The following is a 15,022-nucleotide window of genomic DNA, read 5'->3' on the forward strand; positions in this document are numbered from 1 at the left end:
TAAGCTCAGAAAAAAAAAAAAAGAACTTTATAATTGCTTTCTCTATTGGTTTGACTTTAATTGCATTTAATTCTTTATCTGTAATTCATTGCTAAGCTATAGCTAAGGGGAAATTTATATCTGTTGTAGTCAGAATCTTGCATTTTCTCAGCAAAATAGCATAAAATAAGTAGAATGACCATGAGAAAAATATGATATTTTAGTAGAATATTATATGTATAGTTACTATTCCAGGCATTGGTTATTATATATATGATAATATATAATAATAATAACATTTATATATATTTTAAACAACCCTTTCCCTTGAGGACTATCTTCTTGTTGTTCTGTCTACTAACCTAAAGATTTTTTTTCTCCTCCTCTTCCTCCTCCTTTCCCTCTTTCTTTCTTTTCCTTTTTTTGAGATTCTAAAGATATTTTATTTTGGTTAGGCTTTTGAATGGTATAAAGTTTCTGAACAATCTCTAGTTTTTCTCTTGAAGTTAAGTTTATAGCTAATTCCCTTTCCTTTTTGCTATCTGAATTGGATTTTTCTATTGCCAACCCTGCTTCTATTTTCAAAAGAAGTCTAGGCGGCTCAGTCATGTCATTGGTTTGAAATAATAAATTGGAACAAAATATAAATTAAACAGTTTAAAAGCACGCCAATTCAATCTTACTGAAATTAAGACAATTTTCAAATGTAGTTTTAAAAAATTTATATTGTTTCTTTTCCTAAAAATTTTAAATGACACCATTTTCTTGAGTCACAGCATAAGTAGATTATATTTTATTAGACTTTCTTTACAAATTCAAAATACTGCTATTTTTACATGCAGAGAGGAAAAGCAGTTTGAACAATTATACTTAGGCATTCATTAAAATGAACCACAAATAGCAACACTTACTTGTGTCAGTTATCCACATAATTGATATGTATATCTAAAGTGCATTATGTTACAAAAAAATTAAGTCAGCAGCACCAAGATACATTTACAAAATAAATACATCATTCAAAAAATAAATTATGATAAAATGGGATAATAATTGGCTTAGCCTGGAGGGAAAAAAGAAAATTCACAATGACCAATGTGCCAATTCATTGAGCAATAGAGAAGGGGCACCGTTTTATTCCAATGCATTTACATTATTTACAGACAATAAATATTTCTAATACTTTCCATATGTTTACTATTACAGAATACTGCAATATGTTTTCTGAAGTCCTCAGATGAAAATTTCAATGCCTCCTGCAAAGAAAAAAGGGGGAAAAAAGAGAGAAATCGATTAATTCTCTTTACATATGAAATGGTGAAACATGAAAAGCGTAAAATTAAAGAACATAACATAACAAAGTAAAAAAGACATGTTAACTCTTAAATATTTCCTCCAAAGGAGTTAAGGAATAGCAATGAGTAAAGTAGAGCCCAAATATCCCTTTAGAATTTCTTTGGACACATGATTTGAGGACAGACAAAGCAATAGGAAAGTTTGTAGATAACCACTTTCAAATCACTAAGCCTGTGAAACTGAAACTGCTATCTGTATTAAAACAAAATTATCAGAAGGAAAAGTATTTCTGCTAAAGCTGTCAGAAAAGAAAACTTACAGAGACCTTCTAAGCATGGTAGAGAGAGAGAGAAAAAAATGAACTTGAAAATGATGTAGAAGTGTAAAATATCTCATCTATACTCCCTGCCTTTACACAAAGCTTTAGGCAGATCCTCTGTGATTTCTATAATTGCATAACCTAGATATTGACTGTTTTTGCTCAGTTTTCCTCTTGATGCTGTCTCATTTGGCCTACCATTTTGTCATTTTGAATCCATTTTGAAAACTTCTCGCTTAGGCGAGAATGAAAATTTTTGACATTAATTGATATATGAATTCAATTTTATATTGTGTTACATATGTGAATCATATTTAAATACAGTATTCTTCATTTATGATTTGGGGGACAGACAAAAGATTTATCTTCAGCAGTACTTATAAATACTAATAATCTTACTATAGTTTTAGAAAACCATAAATGATTGCAACTTTAAAGCAAACAAAACAAAACAAAACAAAACTGAAATTGAGACATTTCTCTGCTTATTTCTCCTAGCCAATGAATATTAATTTAGAAATGAAAGAAAACATATTGAAATTTAGGGGATAAAGTGAATTGACTTTTAAAAAACAGCAGCATTTTACTTCCTCATGTGTTCTTTTATTACTTTTATTAAGTTAACACTTGGTATTTGTGGGCAAAGTTTCACATGGTAGATATGAGTGTGAGACACATAAAAAGAACAAATTCTTGACAATTTAGGGGTTTTATTTGTTGTATGAAGCAAAAGGCATACTAGACATTTAGAGAAGTTTTATTATGAATCCCAACTTGGTCACTTACTACCTCTGTGATCTTGGGCAAATAACTCATTTCTCTAAATTGCAGTTTGCTTCTTTGTAAGAAGAGGAGATAGATAACTACTGAAGTCTTTTCTAGCTCTAAGTCAATGATACCATGACTCTTTAAATATGACCTATGGACTAGCATTCCTAATTATACTGGGATTTTTCAAAATGCAGAGAAGACAGTATACTCATATATTATGAGTAAAGTCAGGAAAATGACTGAAAATTATTTACTTTTTCAGTCATTTTCCCGACTTTACTCATTTACTCACTGAATCCCAGTGTCTCAGAATTGGAAGGGACTTTAATCTGTCTAGTTCAACTTCTGCTGAATAAAAATTCTTTCTATAATATTTCCCACAAGTTACCATCCAGCAATTTGTTTGAAGAGAAAGGCAAACAATTGCATTCAAAACAACACTGCTTTGAAAAGTCTTCAATATTAACTACTAGTTGATGAAATGTATTGAGAATCAGTAAGTAAAGAATTAAGACTATGTTGATTATTCCTTCCAAATCAAAATGAAAGAACCAAAGGAAAATTTAAAAATACTTCTTAAAATGCTCAGTTAATTTGCTCATTGTCTTCTCTTGTGATTTCACCTATAGCATATGCACACACCTGAATATGGGAACATCTAAGTAAATAATTCATGTGTACAATGGACAGGTGCATTTTATTACAAACATGCATATACAAACACACTATCCTTCTGAGCCCTCTCATTTATTGAGGAACTCTGATATATTATTATCTTTCTCAAATAAATATTTACTAAGGCATTTACTAAGAAGATATCTGATTTAAAGTTATAATTACAATGTTTTTCTGAATTATGACATTTCAGTAAGATGTCAGATCAAAAACATGATCATGATGTAATTCTTAGAAAGTAAAGCAATCCATTTCCTACTGTGCATATCATATGAAAAGAAACAAAAAAGCTATCTGGATAATTTTTAAAAGACAAAAACTCTATAGATATTATAAAGTATTCTAAGCTTACTATTTTACCAGTTTCTATTTTTTCCATTCTCAGAAAATTTTGTTAATAATGTATTTTTCCCCTCTCCAGGAAAAGAATAAGACAGGCAGGACATTAAGAATGGCTAGATGCCCTCTCCCCCTGGTGGTCTCATACTTGTATCTGAAAAGTTTTATTTGGCTTAATTCAGTGCTGAAAAAGAACATAAAATACATTTACATTTCTTAAATATAATTGAAGAGATATATAAATATAAACTTAAGAGATATGTCAGCCAAACAAATTTTATATGGCTTATTATCCTATATGCTTAAAAATTTTGAATGGCCCCATCCTTTTTTTTTTTTTTTTTAACCAGTGACTTTCTTTCTTCTATAATTTGCCTATAATACTATATTAAGAGAATACAAATATCTGCTATAACTGAAAAACTTAGTTCCATGAGGCTTCTAACAATAAGAGAATAGAAAGAAGAAACAGATATTTCTTTTTAGCCTATTAGGCACTGGATTGACTGCCAATCCTGTGGGCAAAGTTTCACATGGCAGACAAGTGTGGGTGTGAGACCTAATTTCATCAGGCCGATGTCTGATTTTTACTTGATCTACTCTGGTTTCTTTTGGGCCCTTGTTACAAGAACTGGTGTTTATTTTCATAATTTCTCTATACACTCAAGGGCACTGAAAACTTAAACTGTCAGCCAATAAAATCCATAATAAAGCCAATAAAATCCATAATAAAGTATTTATGTTATCTTCTTCAGACCTCTAGCATATGTAGCAGTAATCAAATAGAAATGGAATCTAATAATTAATTTTACTAGTTTTCATTACTTACTTTCATGCATATGTACATGTAGGAATATATCTTAAAACATGTTGAAGATATTTACTAATTATCAGCAAATTATCTAAGATATATAGGCCTTACTGTAATTTACAGAAGCAGTATCTGTGCTAAGTCATTCATAGAATCCAAGCAGTTTTCAGTGATGTTATCACTTATTGTTTTAGATATCCTAATGACATCAAATAACTTGGCACTTGATATAATTTACAAACTAAATTTTAGTCAACTAATTCAGGAAGTGATGCTGATTATCAGGCTCAGAATTGCCTATAAACAAATCATTTTGTATGCCAGAGAATTGGGAAAAGATTGGTGAGATGGAGAAGAGTATTGAATGATAAGAAATCATTGGTTGCAGCTCATGTGTTCTTGTGTTGTTTTCATCTGTCTTTCAAACCCCATAGGTTTTCTGTACTGAAAAGTAAAAAAAAAAAAAATCCTATCAGTAGAAATGTATGTATAGGAAGGCATTATCATCTAATGGATAGAGCACTGGACTGAAAATGAGAAGACCTGGCCTTTAAGTTTTAGTCCAAATTCTAATTGTGATCTTGGGCAGGTCACAGAAATACCCTGTGATTTAGTTTTACCATTTGTAAAACAGAGTTAATATTTGGCACCTTTTTGACAACATTTTCATGACAAATGTAATCATAACTAGATATCAAAAGTACTGTTAGCATTTAGTATAAAATTTGACAAAAAAGTCCATAGTGAAACTATCATTATCACTAATGAGCTCTTTCCTTTAATAAGGTCCGTTTGATGGACTCTTGGAAGCTTGCGTTCTAACAGTATATGGGTAAATTCTTTGAAAGTCAGTACACATTTTTCTCAATAGTTATAGTCCATAGTAAAGTGTAAGATTATTTAGTTCTTGTCATGAACCCCTAGTACTTAACACAGTACCTAGAACAATAAATACTTGTTAAAATAAATTGAATTGAATTTCAGATCAGAAAAATAAAATGAATTAAAATGTTGAAGACTTGGAAATATAGTTTACCTAGAAATTGTTTTACACATATAATACAATTGAACATGCATAATACATATACAATGTAACATGATTGTATATATGCAATGCAATATTATACATATACAACATAATATATATTATTCTGTAGTATTTGTAGACATGGAGAAAGCTGAAATTCCTCTTTTTCCTTAAGATGAAAAGAGCACAGTTAAAAGCCAATATTTGAACATTCATTTGTTTTATATCAAGGACACAGCCACTAACTTCTTTGAAGATCAATTAATATTCAAGCTTAGTTTTGGTTAACTTAGACTGGGGAAGGGCAACATGGTATAATGACTAGAGAGTTGTCCATAAAGTCTTGGATTTGTCTTATTCTTTACCCATACTGTCTCTGTACTTTCTGGACAACTCACTTCTTAAATATTCCTTCCCTACTTCTATTACTTGCAGAGAAAGTATTGATATGTATTGATAGGAGCTTTCTTACTTGGAAGTTCCCTCTATCAGTGAAATCACAAATCTAATCCCTCTTCTAAATTGGGGAAAGATATTTAGAAGGGTTGGGAATCTCCAGTTACTTTAGTAGGGTTCTGACAGAATGTCATTAGAGGTCTTAAAAAGTGTTTTTGTAGAGTAGACTATATTCTTCTCATTTTTGTTATGATTTATATATCGTCTCAATAGGGACAAAGTTCAAGATTTATGTGAATTGTAGAGAAAATGTATACAGTATCTCAGAATAATTAAGGTTAGGCAATAGGCCTAGAAAACTTTAATTACCGTAAGTTGAGATCCAGCGTAGTCCCAGAGATGTCTGATAGGTGAATCCCTTCAATCCCACTACCAGCTACTCCAGAGTTTAACCAAGTTGATCGAGTTCGCCGTTTTTTCTTTTCCTGTTCCTTGCGTTTCCCAGGTTTGCCTTTCTTTTTCTTGTTAGATGTCCTCAGTGGCTGCTCTTTATATGTCTGTGCCTTGTTGGTTTCCTGAGTTAGTAGATATCTCCCTTCATCTTCACTTCCAAAGCGGACAGGGTAGTTCTTTGTATTGGTAGCAGGTTTGGGATTAGGAGAAACCTCTAAGGTAGCTCGTATTTCAGCTGTGTTAATACCTTCAATCAAATTTTGAAGAAAAATTCTTCGTCGTAGATCTTGAATAACTTTCCCTTTGTCATGGAGAAACTGATGTTCTGATACAGCTCTTTTGCTAAATACAAAAAAACCAAAAAAATTTGGGGAGAGGAAGCAGGAAAAAATTACAATTTAGTTACTAGTAGATGCCTTGATTCTATTAATTCTTCATGTAGTTCATTATAAACAAGACTACAATACCAAAATCACTTAGAATTACTATTTTTAAAGAAAAGGGGAGTTGGAGGAGAAAAGAAATGATGTTTGACTAAGTCCTCATGAATCATTAGGTTTGTATCTATTCTTTTCAGAGTTTTATGGAAGGAAACTCCTTCTAATAGTATGAGTTCCTGGAATAAGTCAATAAATTTGATTTAAAAATGCAGAAGAAATTACTACTGAGTCCTTTTAAAACACATCTGCCTCCTTCCACACACTGACCATAGAATGCCAAACTGAGAAGGAACTTCTTCCCCTTCACTACTTTAATAGTCTAATTAACTTCCCTTCTTGCTATTTCTCACACTCTTGTCTCTGTGCCTGGAATGCTTTTCTTCACCTCCACCTCTAAAAATTGCTAGTATTTTTCAAAGCTCAACTTAAATGTTACTTCCTGTATATGGCATTTGTTATGTGCTGTATGTATTCTATTATATACTATATGCATATATTATCTTCTGGGGGGAGAGTAAGTTCCTTAAAGTTAGGGACTAAACTTTTATTTTTGCCTTTATATTCACAGAATGCCTAACACATAGTAGGCCCTTAATAAATGCTAACTGCTGAGATACTAGATTTAACTATACCAACTTGTTCTACTCCCACTCAAAACATGAATCTTATCATTATTGACAAGTAATCATTCAACAAACTCGAAAATCTCCAGTAATGAAAAATTCACTCTCTCCCAATGCAGCTCTTTAGAGGAACATGTTGCTTTTGCAAAGGATGGAGGTGGGAAATGGATTGTTCCCTTTTCAAGTAGCTCTAGTTGTTAGTATTTTTCTTTATATCCAAGTGAAATCTGCCTCTTTAAGTTCCATTCACTACTTCTAACTCTGCCATTGGATTTGGAACCATAAAGAACAGATTTAATTCATCTTCCACATGACAACATTTCAAATAGCTGAAAAAAGGCAAACAACTTAACTAGCAGGCTTCACTGTACACAATTTAAATACAATTCTGCTATTTTAAAAGTATGCTTCAAGTAATAGAAGTAAGTGCTCCTCTAAATTTGAGGAATTCAACTTTCTAGTGTCTTTGCTTGTCTTATAACATTTCTTTGAAGGTAATAAGTTCCTTGTTATACACATTGATTTTTTTTTAAAGCATGTGTAACATATGTACAACATCACTTAATGCAAAGACAGTGAAAAATATAAAGGTGTAGGAAACTAAAATTTTTATAGGGGATATTTATTTTTTTAAAACTTCATTTGTAGTGATATATTGACTGATGGATTTCCAACCGTGAGTATACATTGTATCTTTACTAGAACTTTCATTATTTCCCCATTATTCCTGCTTATTTCATTTCCTATAAAGCCCTTTTAAATTATCTCTGGTCTCATACAAATTTGTTTATCTCTTCTTTTCCTAACCTTCCTCTTCTCTTCTCAGTCATAAAAGCTATTCTGAGGTTATTTAGGTGAACTTTTAGTTTAATAAGCCAGATTTCCAATCATATAACTTTCAGAGAAAGTTATTTCCATCTTTTTCTAAACTATGTGTTTACTTGTGGTCCAACCTCCATAAGCAGATTGGAGAACTAGTTTGTTGCCTTCAGAAAGATAATACATAAAATTCTAAAGGATAAAGGTAAATAATATTCAATGAGCCATAAGAAAAGATTCTAAAACATTAAAAAGATTGTTTAACAAGGGCTAATCTCAAATATATCTTGAGGAGAATTGGAAGGGTTATTCCTCAAATATCTTGACATCTAGATGAGGTATCATTATATCCATACTCACTGACTGACAAAGTAACACTTTCCCCTCACAGGAATGAAAATATCTTACATTTCCTCACCTTATTTTCTCTTTAGAAAATTAAAGTATCTCTTATTTTGGTTCCTGAGAGGAGTAAGCAAGAGTAATATAAAGACTAGTGGGAACCATTGCAGTAGTGAGGAGAGCAATCTAGACCTTTGGCATTTGAAGTATAGCCATCATCACATGATCTAAAATTATTATTATTACATTACAAAATAAATAATTATGGTTCCTAGAGTTTTTATCTAAATGAGAGGTGTTTAGCAACTTTGTAAGGTAAAGTACACAATGAGATTTTAGATTTAAATGGTAATTTCTTTGGATATTATACTTAACATTCAAACTATCCTTGTATATTTTAAAGTGCTGACTGACTTGAAGACATTACTTAATGGAAAGGAATTTAAAAGGAGCCTGATTTAAATGAACCATGCAGTAGTCTCTTTTCCTTTTTGAAGGTGCCACATGTTACTAGATTAAAATTCACTTAGTCCATGGGAATTTTTAATATTCTGGGAACTTTTAATATTCTGCATACTTGGAAGTACAATATTATAATTACATCTTTTAAATGCAGCAGTTTTGTATTTTCTTTTTAAATAAGTTTAATAGATTTTATATCTCATAGTTATTGGGATTTAGAAAGCATCCTTTGACAAAATGCCAAATATACACAAGAGTATCTCAGCCATTAATCATTCATAACATATTCTGTATTATTTCACTCATTGCTCCAACAGATATTCTTTCCATTTATCCCATTTTCTAATTTTGTAATACAGACTAACTCATTCTGTTAGCTGCAACTTAACTTTTAAAATAGTTGGTTTCTTCTAATAAAGTCAGTTTTGCTCATGCCCATTCTCATTGGCATACTGTGCTTCTGTCATATGTGAGTCACTTAGCTTTCCTAACTTAAGCTCTGGTTTTTCTCAGGATACTTCTCATGGGAAAATTAGTTATCATTCAGTCCTCCTGTTTTACAAAAATCAGAGAGATTTATATGACTTTGCTTAGTTTAAAATCTTTCATCTTTTGTAAAGAGCAATGCTTTCTTCTTGTCTGACAAAATTATTGGTAGCTAATTGTGATTATCACAGAAAATGCTTTCTGGTACTTCATTTAATGTGTCAAGGATTCCAGTTTTGAAAATGTAGTTAAAAATGAATGACCTGTCCTAGATTTTGCCTCAGGCATATGAATTAAGTTCTAGTCCTCTTTTAAAATGAGTAAATAACCTTCCTTTTAAAAGGTGTGTGTGTGTGTGTGTATGTATATATGTATATATATACATACATATATATATACATACATATATATATATATATAGTATAGGGAAGAATGGAGGAGCTATCCATCTAAATAGTTATATAATATTTGAGAGATATGTCTGTTCTAATTACACTGGTATTCTATACTTCCACAAAAGATGACATAGTATTATGTTTCACGTCACATTTATTATTCAGGGCCCAATATTAAAAGGAAAACAACAAATCCTTATAATATGCTTCATTGTTTTCCTTAAATATTGATAAACTTTTTTTTACAAAGTATATAGAAAAGAATTCTTAATCAAGATTTATGTGGATCACTGTTCTGCTTTACTTCAGAGGGAAATAGCTTTCTGGTAAATATTCATGGAAATAGATTAAGTTTTTAAAGAATTGTCAAGAAGTACAGATAGCAAACAGTGCGATAGAAATTTCTCCCTCAGCACAGAATGGAGAAGGCCACTGGAAAAGCAGCTTGGCTCTTAAGGAAACATGGAGAAGAAAAGTTCTGTGGTCCATGGAAGAGACAGGGTTAGGGTGTTAGAATTAGGATGACTCACTAAAAGTCCCTTCCAACTCAAATGATTCAGTCAAAAGTAATGCTTTTTATTAAGTGGAATAGACCAAGTCTGACTCCAAAGCAAATGCAGCCAATGATGTTTTAAGTTTATGAATATACTGGAGAGAGTCATTCTACAGTTTGAATGCAAAATGTACCCACCTACTAGCCCAAAGTATTTTAACTTGGAATATTCTGCTTCCTGCTTCTTGGTCTTTGTCTCATTCACTCTTGCCTTAGTAAATGTTTGGTTTTTAGTCAGGACCTGCAATTTCAACAGTGTGGAGGAACTCCTACTCTAGGAAAATTCAACTAACATTGCAATTGGGTAATTATCCTACAATTTACAGCTATGGAGAGTCACCTGGGAGTACTAAAAGGCTAAACTACTTGACCATGTTCACATAGTATATGTCAGAGGCAGAATTTGAATCTACATGTCTCTAATATTAAGACTATTCATTGGATATTGCCTCTTTCCCCCCATCTCCTTCACACACTTTAAATCTATTTTGTATCAAGTCCTCAAACTTCAGAACTTGCAATATTTCCAATATTTTTCTTTTTCACGTGCTTTAGGAAGTTTTGCTAAGTTCTGTTGTATTATAAGACTACCCACTATATTTTAAAAAGAATACTTCTATGTCTTAACACCTTAAAACACTGAGGAATTTCTAAGGGGGTACTGAAATATTTATGTTGTTGAGGTTAAACAGTTTTCCTGGAATTTGGTTTGAAGAGTGATTGGGGAATAATATGACTTGATTATATGTTAATAAAAGTTCTTTCAAGAAATTGACTTATTTCGTATTTTTAATAGACTCATGTTTTGTCTAACATTCAGTTGACTGTTATTTGGTGACATTGCAGATCTAATGACTTGTTTTTAACTCCATCTGGCAGTAGTAATTTGGTGTAATATTTTTGTCTACTGATGATTTAAGCTTCCATGAAAAAGCCTGGCTGTAATATAATGTGATGATTAATCATTGACTATAGCAATGTTTTGTGGTAGTTTTTATAACTGTCTACAGAGTGTGAGTATTTAACTATGAGATTGTGTTTCACCCACAAACAAAACTGTAACAGTGTTACTGGCTGCTAACTGATTTCTGATGTATTTCCCATACTATGGCCAAAAAAAGAGTTAAAATAGCATTAAAAAAAACTCAGCACAATTTTGTGTAGTAATTGTGGAGAGGGAGAAGTAATCATGATTCACAAGTGGTTCCACACAACAGAAAACAGATATTTCTTATAAAACTTTAAAGAAAAAAATTGGCTCCATTCCAATTCAGTGCTTGTTGGCCAAGTAAATAGATTATTAATTGTGTGTCACATTTTCTTATTTACATACACCTAAACATTGATTTTCTTTATGTCTGAACTGAACAAAACAGTTTCAAACATAAGGGGGAAAATCTGAAGACAATTTTCAGAAATGCACCAGTAAAACTGATAATTTGAAAAAAAACAATGTAGCTTCATCTTTAGTACAATGTTTTACATGTTTGCCTTAGGAGATTCATAATAGATTTTCATTTTAGTGCCAAGGTTGAGACATGTCTAAAGTAATTTCATTTAGAAATTTTTCTGTTCTAACAACAACAACAAAACAACAATAATAATAATAATAAGGAAATATGTGAAACAATTGCTTACAAGTGATTGTAAATATTGGATATTATTACACTTAATATTTGTAGGTTTTCTCCCTTAATTCTTTCTCCAGAGTCTCATTGTCTTTGTAGTTTTAAATAAAACTTTTATAGTACTTTGGGTGTTCTTTCAACTGGGATGTTCAGTGTACAGTTAAAATGACTGCATAAAGAGCATGAAGCACACATTCAAATTCAACCTTTTCCTTTAGTGATCAGGTTAAATATTGATCTGGGCCCTTCTTCTAACTTTTCAGTAATATGCTTTTATTGAAGTCATGTTATTTCTCTAGTGTGGGTGGATGGCTGATTATTTTGGATTCAAAGTTCATCCTTAGAATATCTCCAAAGGAGAGGGCTATCCAAGTCCTTCAGCAGAAGCATCAAATAAAGGATTCCACTTAAAAAAACATTTTGAAGTAGCAATAATCCAAAAAAAGAGCTTTCTCTACTTAATGTTTATTATAGCTCTAATTACCACAACCTTTTTGGAGTTTCTTCTTGAATTTTGCCAGTGAGAAGTTTAAATATTATTTTACATTATTATGCCATTCATAATTAATATACATATTTTATGATTCCTAAAGACATGCATATATGTAGATATAAAAAAGTGCATATTTACTTCCTCTAGTTTATCTAATTTCCTTACAATTTTTAGATATTAAAATGAGACCCATACTGTCCACTAAAGGAAAAAAATTAGTGATCAAGGGACATTAGGTTAAAAAAAGACCTTTTATATAAATCCTATTTTTAAAATTTTGAGGCTCAATCTGTTAAGTCCATTTCATAGACCTCGTCTCAACTAGCAGGCTTCAGCAGGTAGCCTGAAATACTGAAGTGGGTAGCAACATTCACACATCAGTGGAAAGTTGGGAGAATTCCTGGAGGCCTACTACTGCCAGCTTCAAGGCGGCCACAAACTTTCCTTTCTCATCCCCCTCTGGATTTGTCCAGGAATCACACAAGAAGAGAAGAGAGGACTTACAGTCGGCGGCTGAGCCCCTCCACTGATCTCCCACAAGCCGGAACAGAATAACTCAGCAGAAACACTGCAAAGCTCCACTGCTGAAACAATTTCCTGAACATTGTATCTTTGTGGTCTCGGAACCTGCAACGAAATTGGGGGGGGGGGGTAGGAAGGAGGAAAGAAAGAAAGAAAAGATGGGAAAAATGGGTCCAAAGTGCCACTCCGTACTGCCCCCAACTTCACTTTCTTTAAATTAAAATGAAAAAGAAAAAGCCTTTTTTACATTAAGGACATCTCCAAGTTGTAAAAGAAGTGTTCTCTAGAATCTCTCACAGCATTCACTTCTTCAGAAATCAGCTCTTCTAATTGGGATCGTGCACGCGCGCGTGCACATATACACAAAACAGACATACACAGAGGCAAATCAGAGACACTTCCTCTATAATAATAACACAATGAAATAGTTTATATATGCATCAGGGCAAGGAGTGTATTTACATGTCTCCCATAGCAATGCTTAATGAATCTGGCAAACAGTTCTCTCATGGGTCTGTGGAGGTAGGCAAACCCCCTTTTCAGGGGAAGAAAAGTTCGCTAGTTAAGTCAGCCTCCTTGAACATCAGAAGTACCAGACCTCTCGTTTGAGAGACAAATGGAGACAACACACACACACACACACACACACACACACACACACACACACACACACACATTTATATACCTCCTTGGATGCAGTGTTCAGACAGAAAGTTGATTCCACACACACTTTTGAAAAAGGCGTATGTCGTCGTTTTTTATCTAGGGAGCCAGGTTGCAGAGGGATCTTTTTAAAAAGCAGCAGAGGCAGCAGCAGAGGCAGTGGAGGCAGTGGCGGTGGCAGTGGCAATGGTAGCAGCGGGAGGTACAACGACGGGTCCGCTCTACAGGCTGGAAAGCATGCTTTGCTTGTGCAGGTTAGAGCAGGGTTAGAAACTGAGCTGGGGCTGGAATGTTCACACGCTCTGGAGTCAAAACCTGCTGAAGAAGTGAGCGACTCGCAAAGAGGTGGCGCCCTAGGAACATGTGCTGGGAGAAAGAAAGCCTAGAGCCGAGTTGAAGCGAGGGATAAGGGAGGGTAGGAGAGGAGGGGAGGAGGGAGGGGAAGGAGGAGGCTGTGGATTAAGAGAGAGAAACAGATACAGAGAGACTTGGAGAGGGAGAGGAAAGGGAGAAATAAAGAAAGAGCACAGACAGGCAAACAGACAGACGCGCGCATAAAGGCACACACACATACTTTTGCTTTAAAAGTCTCCGGTTTTAGGACTCTAAGAAGCTCTATATTGTTTGTGGGGGAGGATGGAAGAGGAGGGATGAAACGAGAGGTAGCTCCCCGGGCTCCCCACGCTTGAGGGTGGGGGTAGGGTGGGTGAGAGTGTCATTCTAATCTCCTCTGGGAAATTTCATTCCCTTGAGGTAGGAGGTAGTTTGAATACAGTCACCTTCAGTTCTGGTGCTAAGGCAGCTCCCAGTTTTCACCTCTTTCCCCGCCAGGCCCAGCAGAACTGTGTCCTACCACAGGGGCAATGCTTCTGATAGAGCGCTCGGGAGGAGAGGGGCAGGGATGGTTCGAGGGGGTTAGGGCAAACTTCTGAGCAACAAGCAATCTCAGATTCCGGGAAAGCCTTTAGGTTCTAGCTTTTCAGGCATTAGCAGGGAATTCCACCTCCTTCCTCCACCTCTCCGCAATAAGTTTGAAAGGAAGCATACAGGGCCAAGGGCACTAGAGGAGGGTGGAGAAGTCTCCATTTATACGAGAAAAACGGTTTTAGCCTTCAGGCTGAGATAGAATTTCTTCCGGAGAACAGTTAGGGACATCTGGAGCTGGTCCAAGAAATTTGGTGAAAACTTACTTTTCCTGCTGAAGGAGTGACACTCTTGGTAGGGAGCACACAGTTCACTACTCCTAGTAACAATGTCTCCCACCGTTTTTCCAGTTACACTAACACTACCCTTTCTCTGCCTCTCACCTCGCTCAACACCACAAACCTTACTTTCAAAAAAAAAAAAAGTATCTTTGATTAATTGCATCAAAAGATCACTTCAATTCAACAGACGCAGTTCAACAACCTCTCTATAAAGCTATCCTGCCGGGGAAATCAGAGGAAAAGCATAAAGAGTTTTTCCTAAAGAGCATCTTCGGATAGAGTTAGGAACAACAGCTTTATTTATGTAATCGCCATTAAATTATGAACA

General features: G+C 33.8%; 1 protein-coding gene across 2 annotated transcripts; it reads right to left on the reverse strand.

The window, feature by feature from the left end:
* Window positions 1-757: 757 nt before the first annotated feature.
* Window positions 758-14,080, reverse strand: PTHLH (parathyroid hormone like hormone). Of its 2 annotated transcripts, none has more exons than XM_051961169.1 (4): window positions 13,512-14,080; window positions 12,809-12,931; window positions 5,980-6,405; window positions 758-4,631 (listed from the first exon to the last, which is right to left on the reverse strand). In XM_051961169.1, exons 2-4 carry the CDS (start codon window positions 12,907-12,909, stop codon window positions 4,598-4,600), a joined length of 561 nt encoding a protein of 186 aa, XP_051817129.1. In that variant the 5' UTR covers window positions 12,910-12,931; window positions 13,512-14,080; the 3' UTR covers window positions 758-4,597. The 2 variants fall into 2 exon arrangements, with proteins under 2 accessions (XP_051817129.1, XP_051817130.1); XM_051961170.1 differs by having other exon boundaries at window positions 758-1,232; window positions 13,512-14,077.
* Between the last annotated feature and the right edge of the window lie 942 nt (window positions 14,081-15,022).

Source organism: Antechinus flavipes, chromosome 5, assembly GCF_016432865.1.
Source record: "Antechinus flavipes isolate AdamAnt ecotype Samford, QLD, Australia chromosome 5, AdamAnt_v2, whole genome shotgun sequence".
Taxonomy (NCBI): domain Eukaryota; kingdom Metazoa; phylum Chordata; class Mammalia; order Dasyuromorphia; family Dasyuridae; genus Antechinus; species Antechinus flavipes.